Here is a 23,325-nt window from a genome sequence, read left to right on the forward strand (position 1 = left end):
GGCTATTCACACTTTTTCTCTGGAAAAATGTCTATTCAAATCTTTCCCATTTTTGAATCAGGTCATTTGTTTTTTCTTCTTCAGTTTTAGAAGTTGCCTATATATTCTTATTATCAGATATACAGATTTACAAATACTTTCTCCCATTCTGTAGGTTGCCTTTTTACTCTGTTGATACTCTGTCTTTTGATGCACAAATCTTAAAAATTTTCTTCTGAGAATTTTAGGTCTTACATAGTTCTTTGACCCCCTTTGAGCTAATGTTTGTAGATGATGTTAGATAAGGGTCCACTCTCATCATTTTGCAGGTGGATATCCATCCAGTTTTCCCAGCATCATTCATTGAAAGACTGTCCTTCCCCCATTGAATGGTCTTGGCTCCCTGGTCAAAACTCATCTGACCATATATGCAAGGGTTCATTTCTGGGCTCTCTATCCTATTCCATTGGTGTATACGTCTGTCTCTATGCTAGTACCCATACTGCTTTGATTACTGTAGCTTTGTAGTAAGATTTGAAATCATGAAGTATGAACTCCCCATTCTTTTTCAAGAATGTTTCGGCTGTTTGGGGAACATTCAGACTCCATATGAATTTCAGTATGGGTTTTTCTATTTTTGCAAAAAAACATGATTGGGATTTTGATAGGGATTATGTTGAATCTATAAATTGCTTGGGGTAGTACTGACATGTTAACAGTATTAAATCTTCTAATCCATGAACAGGAGATGTGTTTCTATTTATTTATGACTTTTTAAATTTTTTTCAGCAATGTTTTATAGCCTTCATTATACAAACCTTTTACCTCCTTGGTTAAGTTAATTCCTAAGTATTTTATTCTTTTTGATGCTAGTACAAATGAAATTCTTTTCATAATTTACTTTTCAGACTATTCATCGTTAAAGTAGAAAAATGCAACTGATTTTTGCAGTTGGTCTTGAATCCTGCTACTTTGCTGAATTCATTCATAAGGTCTAATAGGTTTTTGTGGAATATATGTGGTTTTCTACATGAAGATCATATCATCTATGAAGAGATCATTTTACTTCTTCCTTTCCAATTAGATGCTTTTATTTCCTTTTCTTGCCTAATCATTCTGACTAGAACTTTCAGTACTATCTTGAATAAAAGTGGCAAAAAGTGGTAATGCTTGTCTTGTTCCTGATCTTAAAGGAAAAACCTCTTTCATCATTGCATATGATGTTTGTTATGGGTTTTTCATGTATGGCTTTTATTACTTTGACGTACTTTCCTTCCCTTCCTAGTCTGTTGAGTATTTTTATCATGAAAAGGTGTTGAATTTTGTAAAATGCTTTTTCTGTATCATTTGAAATGATCATGTGGTGTATTACATTAAAATGTGATTTTTGTATGTTGAACTATCCTTGCATTCCAGGAATAAATCCTACTTAGTTGTGGTGTATAATTGTTTTAATATGCTGCTAAATTCAGTTTGCTAACATTCTGCTGAAGATTTTTACATCAATGCTCATAAGGGATTTGGGTCTTCAGTTTTCTTATAGTATCTTTGGCTTTGGTATCAAAGTAATGCTGGCCTCAAAGAATGAGTCAGAAAGTGTTCTCTCTTCTTCCATTTGTTAGGAAAATTTTAGGAAGAATTGGTTAGGTCTTCCCTAAATGTTAGATAGAAGTCACCAATCAATCAGGTCCAGAACTTTTCTTTGTTAGATTTCTGAGTACTGATCTAATCTCCTTAATAGTTACAGGTGTGTGGGGCACCTGGGTGGCTCAATCGGTTAAGTGGCTGCCTTTGGTTCAGGTCATGATCCTGGGGTCCTGGGATTGAGCCCTGCATCAGGCTCCGTGCTCAGTGGAGAGCCTGCTTCTCCCTCTCCCTCTGCCTGCTGTTCTCCTACTTGTGTTCTCTCTGTCAAATAAATAAATAAAATCTTTAAAAAAAATAACTACTCTCATGTCTTAAAAAAAATAGTTACAGGTGTATTCAGATTGTTGATATATTTATGATTAAGTCTTCATAGGTTTTGTTTTCTATGAATTTGTCCATTTCATCTAGGTTACCCAATTTGTACAGCTGTTCATAGTACTCTCTCATAATCCTTTTAATTTCTATAGAATTAGTAGTAATGTCCCCATTTTCATTTCTGATTTTTAATAATTTGAGTCCTCTCTTTTCTTCTTAGTCCATCTAACTAATAGATTTTGTCTATTTTGTTGATCTTTTCCAAAACCAACTTCTGGTTTCCCTGATTTTCTCTACTGTTTTTCTTTCTCTGTTTCATCTCTAATCTTTATTAATAATTTCCTTGTGCTATATTTAAGTTTAGTTTGTTCTTCTTTTCTAGTCCCTTAAGTTGTAAAGTTAGGTTGTTGATTTCAAATCACTCTTATTTTTTAATGTAAGAATTTACAACTATAAATTTTCCCTTTAGCACTGCTTTTACTGCATACCATAAATTTGGTATATTATGTTTTGTTTATTATTCATCTCTAAGTATTTCTAATTTCCTTTATGATTTCTTCCTTGATCCATTGGTTGTTTAAGTGTGTTAATTTCCACAAATTTGTGAATTTTCCAATCTTACTTCTGTTATTGACTTTTAACTTCATCCTGTTGTGGTCAGAAAATGTATTTCGTATGATATCTACATTTTTAAATCTATTGAGACTTAATTTGTGGTTTAACACATGGCCTATCCTGGAAAATGTCCCAGGTGCATGTGGGAAAAATATGTACGCTATAGTTGTTGGATCAAGTGTTTTGTATACGCCTGTTAGACTAGTTGGTTTATTGTGTTCCTCTATTTCCTTACCTTCTGTCTGGTCAATCTGTGATACTGAAATCTCTAACTACTGTTCTAGAACTATTTCTACTTTCAATTCTGTCAGTTTTTGCTTCATATATTTTGATGGTCTTCCATTAGGCATGCAAATGTTTATAACTGCTACATCTTCTTGCTGTATTGGACATTTTATTAATGTATAATGTCCTTCTTTGTCTCTTGTAATCTTTTTTGACTTAGTCTATTTTGCCTAATATTAGTCCCCTCCCCCCCGTTCTCTTCTGATTATTATTTGCATGGAATATCTTTTTCCATCCTTTCACTTTCAAGCTATTTGTGTCTTTGGATCTAAAGTGAGCCTCTGGTAGAGCACATATAGTTGGACCATGTGTTTTTGTCTATTCTGCTAATCTTTGTCCTTTAATTGGTGAGCTTAATCCATTTACACTTAAAGAAATTACTAATAAGGAGGGACTTCCGTCATTATGCTATTTGTTTTCTATATGCCTTATAGCTTTTTTGTCTCTTATTTCTTGCATTATTGTCTTTTTTGGTGTTCAGTTGATTTTATGTAGTGAAACAGTTAAATTTCTCTCTTTTTTGTGGGTTTTTTTTTTGTGTGTGTATATTCTATTGCTATTTTCCTTGTGGCTAACGTGGAGATTACATTTAGCATCCTAAAGTTATAATATTCTAATGTGAATTTATACCAGCTTAATTTCAGTAACTTACAAAAAATCTGTTTCTATACAGCTCTGACCCCATCCTTTTCTGTTGTTCATACCAAAAAATTACATCTTTTTGCACTATGTGCCCAAAACCATAAACTAATTATTCTTTTAAATACATTAATCTCTTAAATTACATAGAAAACAAAATGTAGAGTTACAGACCAAATTTACAATACTACTAGTTTCAGACAAATCACTACTTTGTTCTTTTATATGTATTAGTCTCTTAAATCATGTAGAAAAAACACATGGAATCACAAAATGTCACCATAATAACAGCTTTTATAATTGCCCATGTAAAATCATTATTTCATCAAGAGCTTCAAGTTACTATCCAGTTTCTTTTTATTTCACTGTGCAGGACTCCTGAGCATTTCTGCATGGCAGGTCTAGTGGTAACAAACTCCCTCAGCTTTTGTTTATCTAGGAATGCCTTCATTTCTCCCTCAGTTTTCAAGGACAGTTTCGCTAGATATAGGATTCTTGATTTGTGTGTGTGTGTGTGTGTGTGTGTGTGTGTGTGTGTGTGTGTGTTTAGCACTTTGAATATATGGGTCTACTGCCTTCTATTCTCCATAGTTTCTGATGAGAAATCTGCTCATTATCTCACTGAGACTCCCTTGTGTGTGACAAGTCACTTCTTGTTGCTTTCAAGATTTTCTCTTTGTCTTTGTCTTTTGAAAGTTTCATATGTCTCATTGTGAGTCTAAGTTCATTTTACTTGGAGTTCATTGAGCTTCTTGGATGTTTATATTAATGTCTTTCATAAAACTTGGTAACTTTTCAGCCATCATTTCTTCAAATATTCTCTCTGCCTTTTTCTTTCACTTTTCCTAGGACTCCCACAATGTGTATGTTGGTCCACTTGATGGTGTTCCACAGGTCTCTTAGGCTCTGTTCACTTTTCTTCAATTTTTTTTCTGTTCCTCAGACCTGCTAATTTCCATTGTACTATCTTCAAGTTTGTCCATTCTTTCTTCTGTCTGCTCAAATCTGCTTTTAAATTCCTCTTGTAATTTTTTTCTGGTTATTATATTTTTCAGCTCCAGAATTTCTTCAGTTTTCTTTTTAGTTTATCTCTTTATTGATATTTCCATTTTGTTTATACATTGCTTTCTTGATTTTCTCCACATTTTCCTTTAGTTGAATGTTTTTAAGATAGTTATTTTAAAAGTCTTTGTCTAGTGTATCTACCATCAGGTCTTTTTTGAGGACACTTTCTATTGATTCTTTTTCCTTTGACTGTGCCATACTTTCCTGCTTCTTTATATGCCTTGTGATTTTTTTGTTGGAACCTGGGCATTTGAGTCAAATAATATGGTAACTCTGTAGATCAGATTCTTCCTGTTTTTTGTTGTTGCTCTTGGGGTTTTGTTTTGTTTTTTTCTTTTTATTATTGCAGGCTGTCTCAGCCTGAAGTATAAAGTCTTCTCAAGTCTTATCTGAGTCTTCCCCTGGGCATGCATGTTCACTTTGTAATTTCCCCCCATATGTTTGCAGTTGCTTCTGAAAGTCTTAGTCTTTAATGTCTGACTTTGGAAAGGGGAAAAAGAGAAAAATGAAGGGGGAACAACAACAACAAAAAAAGCACTCATCCTTCAAATTCTTCAGAAATCACTTCAGCTGGAGGGAGGGGGGGTTGTAATGATGGAGGGATGTGTAAGAATAATGGCTGCCTGTTTGTCTGCACCTCTGTGATCAGAAGCAGCAATATGATCAGAGCACAGATCTCTGATATTTGGTGAACAGGGCATTTTTGCCCACTCTGGTTCCTGCGAGCTATGTACAAGTTGCTCTAGGAACACCTGCACAGGTGCCTGCCATGAGACTGAGGGATGGGGACTGGAGAGCTGCTATTGTGCCAAGAGCTCAAATTGACTGAAATGACCGCAATTTAATGTCTAAGCCCTCCCTTGCAAGACTTCAAGACTCCAGTGTACCAAAATGATTATATCAGACATACTCTGCCACTATAATTGTTATGCAGATAGGGAAACAGATTCCTGGTGCTCCTACTTTCTGCCATCTTCCCAAAAGGCTCTCCATGAATTTTTGCCACATCCAAGTACAACCTCAGACTTCTTTTGTCTGATATATAGTGTAAGTCCCTCATTTTGAATAATATCACTTTCTTCATCTTCCTAAAGACCCTTGGCCATTCCTTTACATTTCCCCACTCTGACACCCAATGGGAAGCAGGACAAAGGACACAGTACAAGAAGAGGCAACAGAAGGCAAGAATCCAAGAAAAATATCTACTGCCACTATTTCTCTGGTATCCCTGCCATGTCTAAAGGAACTCCCTGTCTGACCCCTATCTCCTAGCCTCCCTTCACCAACCCCTCCAGTGCTGTCTCTGGACTCGTGCCTTCTGTCGTTCTGCATTACCACATTTCTCTTCTCTTGGGGTGGGGAAAACCCTTCTGCTTGACACCACCCACCCCTGGCCACTTTCAATCAATACCCAATTTCAATCAATACCCAATACGCTCCCCACTCACATTTCAAAATCAATACCACTTCTGTTTACTCACCAGGAGCTTATGCTTGATTTCCTCACATCACTTCTGTCTCCCCTTTCAAGCTAAGGGATATTTACTAAGCCATCTCCTCTGTACTGGCCTCCATGAAGGTTACCCAACATAGAAAAGGCTCCCAAAGCAATGGGGCAAGAGGGTCTGGAGCACAAACTGAGAATACCAACTCTAACTGTAAGAGGAATGGGGGAAGGGTCACAGAAAAGAACTAAGTTCCTAAAGGTCAAGAGCAACTCTCCAGTGGTCAAGTCAATGTTCTTCCCTCGGACTCTCTCCCTGTCTGTGAACATCAGTCAGCTAGCTCCCCACCCTCTTCATGCACAACCCCAAGCCTTTATTCCCATGGTCCTCCATCAAGGGCCTCTGCCTCCTCAAGAGGCCCTTCTTCCTTCCCTATCCACTGCAAGCAAGTCTCTCCCAAGAGCACCCTTAGAGTCCAGCTCTTTTCCCCCTGGACTGCTGTCCTCCAGGAGCTCCCCACACTCTGATGACCTGTGCCAAGGCTCCTCTGTGGATGGTTCCCATACCTGTGTCTTCAGGCAAGGACCCTTTCCAACACTATAGTCATGTCTCATTCTCTGCCAGCAAGCACTTTCCCAATCCTATCTCCTTGGTTTCTGATCATGGAACAACATTTCCCTGGTCTCTGAAGCCATCACTGGCTGCATGGTCACCACTGTCTTCCTCAGTCACTGCATTTGATTAGTTCTTCTCTTGGGATCTGGCTCCAATCCAGCCCCTGATTTTCATTCTCAACAAGTTCCACCCTGGGTCAGGCCCTTACCATCCCAGGCCAACTACTCTCCAAAGTCTGTGCATGGGCCTATACCAGGCACTGACCATGGCTATGATGACCTTCCAGCAACACCACCATACTATTTTGAGGTATCAGCCTTTTCCTTTATACACTTTCAGGGACTCCATGACTGTCCCAGGATGAAGCCCAGCATCCAGGCTGGTCCACAAGGCCCTCTATGGTCTGCCCCAGCCTCCTCACACTGACTCAACTCACCAACCCCCCTGGAAATACAGGTGAAAACTCAAGCCCTTGCCTGGTGCCAAACTCTATCCTACTGCTGCCCCCACTCTCCTCCCTTCCTCTGCCCAGCCAAGCCTAACCTTGGTGACAGGCAATCTGAGGCATGGCAGAGAGAATGGGATTTTGAGCAAAAGGCCTAGGACCCTAGAACTAATCTCCAATCCAGAGCTGAGTTATCATTCCACCTCATTCAGCCTCCATTTCCCAAGCCTAAGACCCTAGAACTAATCTCCAATCCAGAGCTGAGTTATCATTCCACCTCATTCAGCCTCCATTTCCCTCCATTTCCCTGTCCTACAGAAAACAGCATGACCTACACTGCAGGGTTGTCTCCCCCACCAAATAAGTTAATGTGTGGAAAGCACGGTGGGGAGTCTGGTAACAGTCCTTAGAACCAGGGCAGCCACTAGTTGCCTGCATCCCTTCTGAGTGGTCAGTGCCCTGACCTGCATCACATATTTTGAACTCACCCCTGCTTGGTTATCACTTGCCCTTCTAAAACCAATTCGAGGGGTGCCTGGGTGGCTCAGTTAAGCATCCAACTCTTGATTTCAGGCCAGGTCATACACTCAGGGTTGTGGGATCAAGCCCTGCATCAGGCTCCACATGTGGAGCCTGCTTAAGAGTCTCTCGCTTCCTCTCCTTCAATTCCCCGCCACTCGTGCATGCACACACACACTCCTCTCTCTTTCTAAAAATAATAATAATAAAACCAATTTGAATTCCTGACTCCCAGACCAGAAGCCAATCCACCTTCTCAGAAGCCCCCACACTACTCAGAGGAAGCTAACTCAGCTCTCCTCTTGAGCTGCTAGGCAAATTTCCCGCTGTTACTTCCTCCACCAGTTGGTCTTTCCTGCCCAAGTGTATAGGAGGTACACTCTTTAGAACATGGCAGGCTCAGTTCAGTTGGTCTTTGACTCCATGCCCTTTAAAAAAAAATCAGACTTTTTTTAAAAGAAGAAAGGAAGTAACTCTGACAAGCTGGAGTTCCCTAAAGAGCAAGCTAAACAATCTCAGGAGCCACTGGCTGTCCAAAGGTCAGTGTGACAAAATGATGCAAGTTCACAGGAGAGATTCCAAACAGGGCCTGTGACCCACTCACCAATCAACTCCAGAGCAGCTCAGACAGACCATGCTGCCCCCACAGAAGTGGCAGGACTGAGATATTTGCCTTGGGAAGGCCAACACCCAGAGAGAAAGGAGAGACTTTGGAAAGGGAAGGAGGGAGGAAAAAGAACGAAAAGAAAGGAATAGTGAGGGAAGAAATAAAAAAACTGAGGAAAGAGAGACAAAGAAGGCAAGAAACACAAGCAAAAAAGAAAGAAAAGAAGAGGAGAGGAGTGGATAGCCTGCTCTGTGCTAGCACCATGCTACATGCTCTCGTGCATTCTCAACACCCCATGAACAGGGGCTCTGACCTCTATTTTCAGAGAAGCCAAGTGACTTGCCCGGAGCTGCTAGGGGGCCCAGAGAGTAAGTGGCTGGTCTGTAGGAGTCCAGAGTCCAGGCCTCTCCCATGACGGAGGAGAGGAAGAGTCCATTCTCAGTCCACAGGGAGGACCCCAGCCACGGCAATCAGTGAACCAGGACCCAACCACAAGCCAGGGCCCAGTACATGTGCATCATCTCTGCTTACACTCCATGAACCTAAGGCCCAGGGGGACAGAGAAGGCTAAAAGCGTGCACTAAGAATTCCAGCGATTAACCATAAAGCCTTCGGAAATTCAATTATTTTTTATCCAAACCCTTTTGGGCAATGTATTGTAACAAAACATAACAGCGTGTTGGGCTGAGTCTCTGGCCCTTTCCCAGGCTCAAGAGAAGCTGGCCTTGCTGATTTCCTGAACATGCCACACAACTGGGGATCCTGGCTTCTAGAGGCAGAAGTAAAGTTCAGCAGCCCCTAAGGGGACAAAAGGCCCCTCTTGCCTTGAGTTTCAGATCCAGACTGGTGTCTGGGTTCTAGGAGCACAAGAGGCTCCAACCAGAGATGTCAGGAAGAGCCCTGGGCCCAGCCCCACAGCTCAGCAGTGCAGGCAGGAGCTGACCTGGAGCATATTCAAGTGCTTCTCCTGTTCCCAGCACCCACCACCTCCTCCAGACTCCCCTCACAGCTGTGGTACATCACGGTTCCAACCAAGCCCAGACATGCTGACTGTGCATGCAGCCTGACCTTCGACAACACACAAAAACGATCTAAGATAAGTTAAAAAAAAAAAAAAAAAGTCTGTGTGCATGTGCATGTGCATGTGCGTTGTGTGTATAACTCATGTAAAAGACATAAACAAATAAAGTACAAGTTTCCCCACTTTCTGAAAGTAGGCCATTCCTATGAAATCTTCAGTAAGGCAAAATGGCATAAAGTGAAGAAGCAATTACCATTCATTTATATGGGAAAATGAGTGTTCCCAGACCCAAAAAATAACCTCTCCTAGGTTCTTCTGATACCTTAGGACACATCTACTAACAGATGCACAAAATAAATCAACATAAGGCACAGATGCTCACAGACACAGTTCAAAGCGATGGCGGCTTGATGCTGAGTGCTGAGTGTAGTTCCTGGGGAAGGGGCTTAGCAGCGCCACTCTAAGGACTCGCGGCAAAGCAGACACTGTACACTATCATTGCTTTTCACCTTCTTCATAAAAACAAAAATCTCTGGATTTCCTTCATTAGCGAAAACAGGTACTAATAAGGTAGGTCTTTCATACAAGCAAAGTGGTGTAATGCAAACTTTGAAAAGGAGGGGAAACGTGTAAGTTTTCGGTTTGGAATAGTGAAATTCAAAGCAGCCAATATTTATTATATGTTAGTTTTCTCACCAGTCAACCCAGACACAAAACCTTCCTCCAGGGTCACTGTGAGGATCTGACTGACTGTATATGAGAAATCCCTGGTACAGTGCCAAGCACACAGTAGGTGTTTGCTGTGATTGTTAAGAACCTACTATGTGCCATCAAATGCTCCCTCAGAACAAATGCTGTGAGGCTAAACTTATCAGCTCCCATTTTACAAAAGAAGAAATGCCAACTCAGAAAGATAAAGTGAGTTGCCCAAGACCACACAGCTAGTCAGCCACAAAGCTAGTAGGAAACGCACACCTTGTAAGTCAGCTGGGCAGCAGCCCAGTCACTTGAGATTTGGCATTCCACTCAACCCCAGGAAGGAGAGGCAGGGCCAAGGGAGCCCCAGGTGGGATCTCAGCAGATGGCCTTGGCTGAAACAGAAACAAGGAAATAGAAAGTGTTTAAAAAGGAGGAGGAAACACAGAGGGAGTCTGAGAGAAAGATGCATCAAGGATGCTGTCAGATGATAACATTTAGTGGGAAAATAAACAGAAAAGCCTAGAACACAGAACAGTGTCAATGTTGTGATAACAACTACCTCAAATTATGTCCATCTGGGAAAGACTGACAGGGATCCTAGGGAAAGAACACTTTAATTTGATGCACTGACGAGATTGTGAGTACATTTTTATCTTCTATTTTCATTTCTGTTAACATTGATAAATGCTTATGCAAGAGTAATTTTAAATGCTTTCAGAGATAAAGAAATCACAAAGAAAAACAATCAAAGAGTTTGACTACACAAAAATTAGAAACTTCTGCATGTCAAAAAAAGCAAGTAAAATGGAAAGACAACCAACAAATGCTGAAGACTTATTTGTAGCAAACACGATAGGCAAAGGGTTAATTAATAACAACATCTTTGTTAGTATTAAACACTCCTGATAATCAAAAAGAAAGCATTAAAAATCACAAGAGGCAAACAGCCAAAACGTATAGACCTAATTCAAACACAAAAAGCACAACTATTTAATACACTTAAGGAAAAATGTTGGGGCGCCTGGGTGGCTCAGTCATTAAGTGTCTGCCTTCGGCTCAGGTCATGGTCCCAGGGTCCTGGGATCAAGCCCCACATTGGGCTCCCTGCTCGGCAGGGAGTCTGCTTCTCCCTCTCCCACTCCCCCTGCTTGTGTTCCCTCTCTCACTGTCTCTCTCTCTGTCAAATAAATACATAAAAATCTTAAAAAAAAAAAAAGGAAAAATGTTTAACGTCCCCATTAATTACAGAATCACATATTAAAACAAGAGTAACATACCATTTCTACCCTACTAAGTTTCAAATATATTTTAAAATTAGAAACCAAAGGTAGCTGTGAATATCTGTGTAAATGATGCAAACCCTTTTGGAAAAGAATAGGGCAGTGTACAACCACAGGTTTGAAAGGACTTGTGCCCTTGGTTCAGTAATCTCACACCTGGAAATGTCTCAGAAGGAAAAAACCCGAAAATACAGAAAATGTTTAAGGATGGTTGAAGATGTTCACCCCAGGGTTGCTTATTTATAAGAAGGAAAACTTATGCCAATCTAAAGGGCCTACAATGGAGTGATGCTTACATAAAGAAGTGCTATACAAAATGTTAAGTAATGAAAGCAGAAATAAAAAATGAAAATAGCTCATGATTACAACTATATGTTTAAAAGGAAGAACTGAATTCAGCAAAGTTGCAGGGCACAAGATCAACACATAAAAATCAGCTGTGTTTCTGTATTCTAACTAAAAACAATCTGAAAAGGAAATTAAGAAAGCAGTTCCACTTAATAATGACATCTAAAAGAATTAAATACTTGGGAATAAATCTAACCAAGGATGTGAAAGACCTATATAATGAAAACTACAAAACACTGATTTGAAAAATTAAAGAAGATCTAAACAAATGGAAAGGCATCATGTTCATGGATTGGAAGACCTAACACTGTTTAGATGTTCGTACTACCCAAAGGAATCTACAGATTCAAAGCAATCCCTATGAAAATGCCAACAACCATTTTTTGCAGAAATGGAAAGCAGATCCTACAATTCATACAGGAATTGCAAGGGGCCTCAAATAGCCAAAATAATATTGGAGAAGAAGCAGAAAGCTGGAGGACTCAATATCCTGACTTTGAAACTTACGACGACAAAGATAAACAAAGCAGTGTGGTACTGGCATAAGGAAAGACATATAGACCAATGGAACAGAACAGAGAACTCAGAAATAAACCCACACATGTATGATCAATTGATTTCTGACAAGGGTAAAAGGGGAAAGGACAATCCTTTCAACAAATAGTGCTGGGAAAACTGGATATCCACATACAAATAATGAAGCTGGGCCCTTAACTTACACCACATATAAATTTATGCCATATATAAAAAATTACCATATATAGAAATAGATGAAAGACCTAAACTTAAGAGCTAACACTGTAAAATTCTTAGAAAAGAAATTAGGGAAAATCTTCATGACACTGGATTTGGCAACAATTCCATGGATAGGACACCAAAAACACAGACAACAAAAGAAAAAATAAATATATTGGATTTTATCAAAGTTAAAAACTTTTGTGCTTCTAAGGATACTATGAAGAAAGTAAAACGTCAACTTACAGAATAGAAGAAAACATTTGCAAATCATATATTTGACAAGGGATTGATATCCAGAATATATAAAGATCCCCTACAATTCAACAACAACAATAAAACAAACAACAACAAAACCCGAGTGAAAAATGGGCAAAGGACCTAAATACACATTTCTCCAAAGAAGATATTTGAAAGGCCAACCGGTACATGGAAAGATGCTCAACATCGCTAGTCATTAAGAAAATGCAAGTTAAAACCACAATGAGATATCACTTCATAAGTGTGTTAGAATGGCCATCACCAAAAAGACAAGGGGTTAACAAATGTTGGTGTGGATGTGGAGAAAGGGGAACCTGTGTGCACAGTGGATGAGAGTGTAAATTGTTGCAGCCACTATGGAAAATAGTATGGAGGAACCTCAAAAAATCAAAAATAGAACTATCATATGATCCACTTCTGGGATTATATCCAAAGGAAATGAAGATACTAACTTGGAAAGACATCTGCACCCTCATGTCCACTGCAGCATTATTTACAATAGCCAAGACATAGAAACAACCTAAGTGTCCATCGATGGATGAACAGATAAAGAAGTTGTGGTGTATATAAATACATAATGGATATCATTCATCCATAAAAAACAAGGAAATCCTACCATCTGCCACAACACAGATGAACTCAAAGGCATTAAGCTAGGTGAAATAAGTCAGACACAGAAAGACAAATAATGTGTGATTTCAACTTATCTGCAGAATCTAAAAAAACAAAAACAAAAACACAAAAAACAAAACTCAGAAAGAGAGCAGATTTGTGGTCACCATAGGCAGAGGGTGGGGGGAGAGGAAACTGGAGAGAGTGGTTAAAAGATACACACTTGCGGTTACAAGATAAATGCGTCCTAGGGACGGGAGGTACAATGTGATGACTCTAACTAACACTACTATATGATATACAGGAAACCTGTTAAGAGAGTAGGTCCCAGGAGTTCTCGTCACAGAACTTTTTTTTTCCTTTTTTCTTTCCTTCTTTTCTATTTATTGTATTTTTATGAGAAGACGGATGTTAGCTAAACCTACTGTGATAATCATTTCACAACATATGTAAATCAAACCATCATGGTGTCATGCCATAAACTTATATATTCATGTATGTCAACTATTTCTCAATAAAACCAGGGGAGATAAACCAACAAAATGGGGTCAAGGAAGCCACAACAAGATACCACTTCATACCCACTAGGATAACTATTCAAAAAAAGGGAAAATGATGAGTGTTGGCAAGGATGTGGAGAAATGGCAACCCTCACACACTGCTGCTGGTGGGAATGTAAAAGAGTGCAGCCACTGGGGAAAACAGTTTGGTGGTTCCTCAAAAAAGTTAAACATAAAACTATCACATGACCCAGCAATTCCACTCCTAGGTATAGACCCAAAGAAACTGAAAGCAGGGACTTGAATAGCTATTTGTACACCAAGGTTCATACAGCATTATTCACAATAACCAAAAGGAAACAAGCCAAGTATTTATCCGCAGATGAATGGACAGACAAAATAAGGTATATACACGCAACAGAACACTATTCACTATGAAGGAGTGACATCTGACACAGGCTACAACATGGATGGGCCCTGAAAGCATTACACTAAGGGAAATAAGCCAGACACAGAAAACCAAATACAGGATTCCATTTCTATAAGGTACCTAGAATAGCCAAAATTAAAGAAAGAGAAAGCAGAATAAAGGCTGCTGGGGGTGGGGGAGGAGAGGGGAGGAGGAAAGGGGGAGTTCTTGTTAAACGGGTATAGAGTTTATGTTGCAGATTCTGAAAAAGTTTTTGGCATAGAGAGTGGTGATGGGCACACAGCTTTGTGAATTTTTTTAATTTTTTTTTATTTTAAAGATTTTTATTTATTTATTTGTCAAAGAGAGAGAGAGCACAAGCAGGATGAGCTGCAGGCAGAGGGAGAAGCAGGCTCTCTGCTGAGCAAAGAGCCCAACGCCAGATGCAGGACTCTATCACAGGACCCCGGGATCTTTGTGAGTGTATTTAATGCCAGTGAACTGTATATTTGCAAACGGGTAAAATAATAAATATTATGTTATGCAGATTTTACTACAATCAAAGTAATGTGGAGGAAAAAGGGGGGGTAATATGATACACAGTGAAAAGATAGGAATGAAATAAACCCAAATGTCAGCAGCTATTCTGAGAAAAGAAATCTTTGGGGGGCTTCTTCTTTCTTTTAATCATTTTTCTCTATTTTCCAATTTTCTTTCAATTGCTCTTTGGATGGGAAAAAATAAGTTATGTTTTTTAACAGGTTTCATGTTTTCAGGTTTTGATACGTACATAATTCGTCAGTCCAAATTTTTCCTTTTTAGGTAGAAAGTTTCTTCGCATTTGGAGCAGCATTTACAAAAGACTCACTTCACAAGGGGCCCTAAGGAAAGGAAATGGTCACTTAAAATAATTTAAAGTTCTCTGCTGCACAGAGGTGAAAGCTAATGTTCTCTTACAACCTGGCCTGGCCCGGGGGCCCTTGAACCCGTTGGCTACAACCCATCAGTGGGCAATCCCTTCCAGTATGGGGGTTGTTCTCTCTGCCCTCTGGGCACTGAATGAGGACAGAAGAGGTTTCAGGGGGACAATTTCCCCTGGATGTGTGATAAAGTCCATAATTTGACCTTTAAGCAATAAATTAAAATAGAAATAGTAATTTAAAATGCAAAGTGAGAATCTGCCTTAAATTTAACCACTCAAAATAATTAGTATTAATTCACCCTTAAAAGTATCCCAAGCCCTTCCCAGAAGGTCCCATTTATATAGCAAATGATACTGGCTTTGTACTGGATTTTTATGCAGGAGTCCAAAGGACCTGTTCTCCCCTTTCTGACAAGTAAATAAAACGGCAGGGAGATCAAATAACTCACTAAAAAGAAGATATAATTTTTTATCTTCCTTTTTACAGTCTCATATCCACTTCCGTTGGGAATAACAAAGTCTGAATTCTTATGCAACACTTATCTAAATGTGTCGATTTTATCGGATTGATGAATTTTGCTAACAAAAGGCAGCGCTAGGAAATCTTTTATGACATATTTGGCCCATTCACAGGCCTGGAGCTTTAATTTAACCAACTTGAGAATTCTGAGGGAGAGCTGCAGGTGTTGGATCTGAAAAAAAAAAATCATAAATGGGAAGGCATATCAATCTTTATGACGGGGAAACAAAAACACTCTCTACTTGCTTGCCCTCCACAGGCAGGAGAAGGAGAGGTGGAAGGAGCAGGATATTGTCTCGGGCTGCATAGCAAAGAGAAAGCATCGCTGTCTCCCAGTGACCGCTATTTAGTATTGATCAAAAGGCGCTGGCCCGGAGAGGAAGAGAGGAATTGATAAAACAATGAGGTTTGCCAACACTCTGTGCTCAACAAGGACATTTTCTCATTTTCTTGACCACATCAGAGTAAGTCACTCCTGCGGCTGCCTGAGCGAGTGGGCAGCTCTCTGTCCCCCATCCCTCCTACCACCCCCGAGGCTGCCCAGCAGCACTGCCACCTTGCTACCCCCATGGATGGTAAGCAGAGTCAATCACTTGACAAGGCCTGTTGCTTCTCCTGTTAAAGGTCTCCCCAGGTCAGCCTCCCCTCCCTCCACAGCCTTAACGCAGACCACATTTCTCTCCCTGGGAACACCACCACGCTGCCTCCCCCTGTCTGTTCTCCCCCTGGATCCTCGTCACCAAGCCATCCTTCCACCTGCCGCCAGCCATCTCTGGATGGGAGAACCTTTCAGCCACTTCCTTGCACAAACTCATTAAGACTCCCTACTTTCCGCAAGGCAAAATCATAAACGCGTTGGTGTGAAATACTACGACAGTCCTTTGTGATTCTGTCTTTCCCAGTCTCCCCTCCAACAGCAAAGTCTGTCCATTCATCCATCCATCCATCCATCTATCCATCCATCCATCCATCCAATTTTATAGGCCTCTGAGACAGAAACATCCAGTCGTCCACCAAAACCAATCTCCACTGGGGCGCCTGGGTGGCTCAGCCGTTTAAGCGTCTGCCTTTGGCTCAGGTCATGATCCCGGGGTCCCGGGATTGAGTCCCACCTCAGGCTCCCCGCTCAGCGGGGAGTCTGCTTCTCCCTCTGCCCCTCCCCCTGTTTGTGCGCTCTCACTCTCTCTCTCTCTCTCTCTCTCTCTCTCTCTCTCAAAAATAAATAAATAAATATTAAAAAAAACCCAAAAACCCAATTTCCCCCTTTTGATAACCGAATTGCAGCTAAGCAGATGGTGAGGGGATCCATTTCCCGGGCTCTCTGACACCACGGCATGCGTGACATGAGCAGGTAGGACTGAGTCCTCCCTCACCCACAGAATCCTTCGGAAGGGTGTGTGTCCCTTCTAGGTCCAGGCATTCCTGACACACTGGACCCTCCTGCGAACATGAACGCAGTAGTGCCCATGCCTGGCTTTGACCACATGGACAAGGACACACCCTACAGTAGAAGGGCAGCAAGATGGAGGAAGCCTGGGTTTCCGAATGCTGTGCAGAGAAGAACCCCCTCCAACCATTCACATTAGGAAATTACCTAGAAAATCAACTTCTGGATTCCTTATGCTTCTGTGTTTTTTGGTCTCTTGCAACAGTATCTTAGCCTTTACCCTTGATGAGAGTAAATGCCAGGCAAGATCCCACTTATTAGGACCCACGGCTGACACCTGCCTGCCCAATCTGTGTTAATGAAATGACCTGTGCCCCAGGGCCAGCTTATACAAGTGGATACTCTACTCATCAACAAACCTACTTGGTGTTCTCCAGGGTCCTCTGCATTTTCTTGGTCATTTTATCAATCGCTGCCTGTCTCTTCCCTTCAGCCAAGAGGTCTATTTTGTTCAGCACCACAACCAGCTTCTGGCAGGCAATCTGCCCAATCACAAGGCACTCCGCTGACTGGGTCTGCATCCCTTTGGTCACATCAATGACCAGCATCATCAGATCAATGATCTGGGCCCCTGCAAGGAGAGAGAGAAGACAAGGTTAGAAAGGGAAATGGGGGAGAGGACTCTGCAGAAAGTGGCCTGATGTTTGAGGTTAAGCAAAATCAGCCAAATTAAAGTATTAAGATAAAAGTGGTTGGGGTGGGAAATGAATGACCACCACACACCTTCTAGCCCCGGCCGCGGGGGAGGGACTCTGACCACGTGATTTCACGGGAGCCCTCATGACTAACCACCATGAGGGATGGACGTGTTACCTCATCTGGAGAGGAGGAAACTGAGGCCCGTGAAATACAGAGAGCTCGCCCAGAGCCCCACTGCCAGCATGCAGCAGAGCTGGGGGACCCCAAAACCCACACCATTTTATTGCCTCAATCTTCTCATTTTCATTCCATCCTACCTAGGAAATAATGTCCAAGCAGCAAATATCTCAGTTTTAGACTTGGCAAATGCCTAGAGATCTGGCCTTGCCAAGAGAGCAGACAGAAAGACCAGAAAACTGACGTGGAGGCCGGAGGTTGTCCCCTCTGTAGCTCCCGGGTCTCCTCCTCACAGTGGCTGGTTTTCGTCATGACCCTCCCACCCACAGCTGCACTACAGCCACTCACTCCTCTTGTCCTTTCCATTCTGGGGGGGAAGCTCCTGCTCTTTCAGGAAGGCTAGGAACAATCCAAGGTTCAGCTACCTCAACTGAATACCATATATGTAAGTGTGTGTGGGTGTCTCCATACATACATGTGTGTGCATGTGTACATATAGGAGTGCTGTGTGTGTGTGTGCATTCCGTATTACACATGCATGCCTGGTTGTGAGCATGCCCTAAATACACAGCCACACCTGAGCTGAACAACAGCAGAGGGACAAATTACAGAGGAGTCAATGAAAGGAAACTGCCCTGACCCATGTTAGGAAGACTAATGTTAGCCAGTGAAGGGAATGTGTCCTTTTTAATAGGATTTTTAAGTAGTTTCACAAAAAAAAAAAAAGAAAGAAAGAAAGAAAGAAAAGGTGTTATTTTGGGGATACAGGAATATGCAGATATTTTCCCCTTTGCCCCAGAAGGGATTTTCAGGACCAAATTATCCTCATGGTGATACCAAGGAAGACTGCTCTATGGGTGACTCATGACCCAAGCTCACTCCTGGGAAAGGAGGGAAGGTGAGGAGGGGCAGTCTTTCCTGTTGGCACATTCGCCTTGTGCGCTAGTCAACCACTTAATCTCCACAACCACTGTTTCAAAGAAGGTGGGACTCAGAGTCACAGGGCTACTTGCTCTAGACCAACTAGCACCAAAGGCCACCAGACACCAGGGAGCCTGGCTCCACTACTGAAGCACTCTTCCCTGGTCACCACTGACCTGCACAGCGACTCCGACCTCCCCGGGGAGAAAGAGTAGGTGTCTGGCTCTAGGTAGGACTCAGAGTGTCCCCGCTGTCCTTCTTGCCCCTGTGCTCTGCCCTCCCCGGCCCTTTCTTCTACCTCACCCTGGGCCAGGGACAGAGCAGAGCTGTAGTCAATGGGGCCTGGAGGGGCAGGCGGGTGCTCACAGCCATCAGCATTGGTATCTCCCTCATCCTACCAGGCAGTAGGGCCTAGGCCTCTGCTACAGCTATAAGAGGGGCAGGAGGGAGGTATAACTGGTTCTATCACCTACACCTTTTAAACAACTGAGGCCTAAAAACTTCACCACCTGATAAGACTCCCTCTCATATCTACCAAATCACCAACTCACCTCTGGGATCCATCTCTGTTGCAGCCCCAAACCCCGTAACGCACGTCAGGCCCACATCAGCTGCTCCCTAATGGGAAAAGACTTGTCTTTCACCTGGGACTTGTCCCTCTGAAATCCAAACAGCCTCCCAGAAGGAACTTTCTACAACTATATGACTGATTCATACACTGAGACAGGTTAAATCAGTACAACCTCTATGAAAGTCAATTCAGAAACAGCTATCAGAATTCACATTGTCTTTGACTCAGCCAAGCCCACATACATGTTCATGCTTGTTGTAGGTACAGTTGGAAAACATGTAAATGTCCATCAGTAGGGGACATGTTGAAAATAAATAATGCTACATCCATGCAGTAGAACACTCTCCAGCCATGAAAAAGAATGAAGAAGCTCTTTATTTACTACTGTGGAACAGTCTCTAAGGTGGAGCGAGTGAGAAGAACAAAGGGCAGAGCAATGTAATCTGTGTTTAAAAGGGGGAAAAGGTGTGTGTGTGTCTATGTGTGCTGTATCTGAGTGTTTGCTTCCATATGCATAAAACATGTCTGAAGGAATGCAAAAGAAACAACTAACTTTTGGTTGTCTGTTGAGAGAGTAGCTAGGTGACAGATATGGGATGGAGTTAGAAGGAAACCTGACTGCATGTTCTTACGTACCTTTTTTTTTTTTGAAGATTTATTAATTTGAGAGAGAGTGCACACGCACATGAGTGGGGCGGAAGGGCAGAAGGACAGAGAGAGAATTTCAAGCAGACTCCCTGCTGAGCATGGAGCCTGATGTGGGACTCGATCTCATGACCCTGGGATCATGACCTGAGCTGAAATCCAGAGCCAGACGCTTAAACGACTGAGCCACCCAGGTGCCCTCTTCCATATCTTTTAATTTTAAACAGAGGTGTATACTGTCCAGACATAAATAAAATCAAGTACATAGCTAGATAAAGAAATAAAACACTGATCTAACTGTGTTGTTCCCCTGCTAAGAGCCCTCGCTGTCCTCTTACTGAAAGGGAACTCGTGGTGTGGCTTTGGGCCCCTCCTTCTAACTCGCAGTCCAGACACACTCTCCCTGCACCGAGCATGTAGGTGCACCTCACAGAGCCCTTCCTGGTGCTCCCTGCCCTGCCCCAGGGGCATATGCATGCCTGTGAGAACGCGCGCGCGCGCACACACACACACACACACACACACACACACACACAGAACCTGAGCCCAGCCCACCCCAGAAGATGTGATCTCTCTTCATGTCCTCCCACCACAAGCAAACCCGTCATCAGTCACAAGGATGTGTGGCCAGGTGTTGAGGCAGGATGGGAGGATGGGACCAAGACTGCAGGTGAGTGGGAGGAGGAGTGCCCTGGGTTCCCAGCCTGTGAGCCATTCTCTGGGAAGACTGGAGAGCCACCTTCACACAAAACGGTCCCAGTGCCCGACCAGGTGACCCCCAACTCTAGTGGGCAAAGCTGTGCCCACAAAGCCAAGGCTACTCTATCCCACAGATGACTTAAGGACTTTTCAAGAGTAATTCCAACTGCCTGGGCTCCGTCTAGAACCTAAACATCATCCCCTACCTAACCCAAACTATCACCGACCCCACTGTACAGATGAGGAGAAGTTCAGTGACTGCCCTTGGTCACTTGGCAAATAGGTGCTAGAGGAGCGATCTGAACCCTGACCCTGTTCTCACCTCTGTGCCACATGGCCTGTCCTTCCGCAGAGAGACCCAGTCCCTCTCCAGTCTCCTCTCTCACGGTCCTCACCCACTCCCCGCTTTACACTGAGAATCAAGGCACACCCCACAATTTTTCTCACCCTTCCCTGCCCTGCTTTTGCTCCTGCCCCCCTAACTCAGACTTCACCCGCCCCTGGCCCCTCCTCCCCACTGACTCCCATGCTCAGAGCTTACAGACCACAGCCCGGGCTGTCAATCTGGATTCACAGCACCCAGTACAAGACCCAGCTCAGGCACAGCTTGGGCAATCTTTGTTGGGCTGAACTGAGCAAATGATAGCTCCCCCCATGTCCCAACTCTGTTCCTTTTCTCGGAGATTCAATTCCCTATTGGTATGTACCACTACCCAGGAATGCCTTGTCTGGGCCCGGTGGCTGAAGGGGAAGGACTCATGTATTCCATGAGTTTAGCCTATCTTACTGATGATGCCTGTTGGGCTCCTGGGGACAGAAATGAAACTGGCCTGACAAACCCAGAAAGACAAGTGCAGCCAGGCCCCAAACACTCAGGCTGGTAAGGATTTCCTCTGAGGCCTTACTCCAGCATCTACAAGCCGCCTTTGTTGAGAGGAGCACACAGTTCTGCTCCAAAAGGCCAGGCTCTCGAGCAGACCTGCTGTGGCGCAGCCAACATCAGGCACTTCTAAGGAGACCAGAGGTCACGATGACTTGACAGGCCCCACTGCGAACCAGGGGTCAGAAGCAGGCAAGTGCCCGCTGCCCAGCAGCAGCTCTCAGTTACTCCCGTTTCTTCCTCAAACTTTTGATCAGACGACAGGAAGTGACAAAACTGGCCCGTCTTGTCTTTTTCAAAATCCTCAGTATTCCAAAGAATGAATCAAACAGTGTCCTTCCCAATTCCCACGAACCCAGGGTAGGAAACCATTCTGAGACCAGAGGGGCACAGCAAGCAAGTGGGCGGGAAACACAAGTCAGGAACTTGCAGCTTACAAATGACCCTCTATATTTTTCCGTCTATCGGACCTTTTCATCTAGTTGTTCTGACTATAGATCCCTTTAAAGGTTTGCAGAATAATTATAACAGGGTTAAAGTTTCTCAGTACTTTAAAAAGTTACAATTTCCAATTCTGTAGATCATATATCTTAATCATTTCAAAAATAAAAATAAAGAAAAACTTACAAAGGTCAGCATTTAACAAAGTGTAAGTTATCTGTGAGATGTAATTTTCCTTCTGAGACTGAAGAAAAAAATGTGTGTGTTCAGAGAAAGATATTTCGGCTAGAGAAACGGAATATAAAACTTTAAACACTTTAGCAACCTCAAAATCACATCTTTAATCATAAAATTTGATTTTTTAATCAAAAGCTATTAACACCCCAAAAAGGAGAAAATAATATTAAATTTAAAATAAAGAAAAATGTATTTTTAACCGGTGACTTATTAAATATTCAACAATGTAAATACATTGTCCTATATAAAGTATAATATAAAATATATATATAAAATATAAAATATATATATAATTCTATCCTATTATTAATATGACCCATGTGCCGAGATACATCAGACCTCTGTGTGCCTTGGCGTCCTCCTGAGCGTGAGGACAGGGATGAGTCCAGTCAGTGGGCCGCAGTGAAGACTAAAGGAGACAACACGTGGGGAGGGCTCAGAACAGCACCTACGCCATAGGAAATCTTCAATAACGTGAGTGACTCTGATTGTTTTTCCTTCTACAACTTCAACTGTGGCATGCACATGGTATTCTACAGATCTGCTTCTTGTCTTAACTGCACCTCAACTTTGCCATGTGGGTATCACAGACGAGAAAACAAAGGCTCAGAGAGGTGAAGGAACCAAGTCAAGGTCAGGAGCAAGGACTCAGTGAGAGCAATGTGAACTCGGACCCACTGACTTCTTTCTACCACAGCATCCTGTGTCCCTGAGCGATCCTGTGTCCAGAGTGAAGCACTCGCTCTGTACGTGGGTGGGGACGCACATGCATGCCCCTGTGGGTGCTGCAGGACAGCAGAGCGGGGGTCAGAAGTCCCCCTTGGGGCCCAGGATGGGAGGAGGGTCTGCAGCTCTACAATCCCAAGGTGCCCTCATTGCTATTGTTTGTATTCATTTATTCAATGTATTGCTTGCTTCTCCATTTCACAGGCAAGAGGACTGAGGCTCAGGCAGCTTAAATAACTTGTCCCAAGCTATCCAGCAAGGGCGAAAACCCAGTATTGGACTGACACCAATACAGGCTCACCTGTCCTGGCCCTGACTCTCTGCCAGGAGGTGTCAAGACTTCCATAATATGGGGGCCATTTGGCCCCCTCATAGAGAGTCCACTCAGGTGTGTGTCCATTCTGTGCATCTTAGTTTTCCTCCTTTTGCATACTTTCCTCAAAGTACAGTGAACTGAAG

General features: G+C 42.6%; 1 protein-coding gene across 2 annotated transcripts in view; it reads right to left on the bottom strand.

Moving 5' to 3' along the window:
• The window catches only part of EEFSEC (eukaryotic elongation factor, selenocysteine-tRNA specific), a 257,514-nt gene that overhangs the window by 140,389 nt on the left and 93,800 nt on the right, over window positions 1-23,325 (bottom strand). For both annotated transcript variants that reach the window (XM_025885449.2, XM_025885451.2), the window contains exon 2: window positions 17,294-17,501. In XM_025885449.2, coding sequence (XP_025741234.1) covers window positions 17,294-17,501 — 208 coding nt within the window. The remainder of the gene's footprint in view (window positions 1-17,293; window positions 17,502-23,325) is intronic.

The sequence above is a fragment of the Callorhinus ursinus genome, unplaced genomic scaffold, assembly GCF_003265705.2.
Source record: "Callorhinus ursinus isolate GAN/ISIS: 27379988/994484 unplaced genomic scaffold, GSC_fseal_2.0 scaffold15, whole genome shotgun sequence".
Taxonomy (NCBI): Eukaryota; Metazoa; Chordata; class Mammalia; order Carnivora; family Otariidae; genus Callorhinus; species Callorhinus ursinus.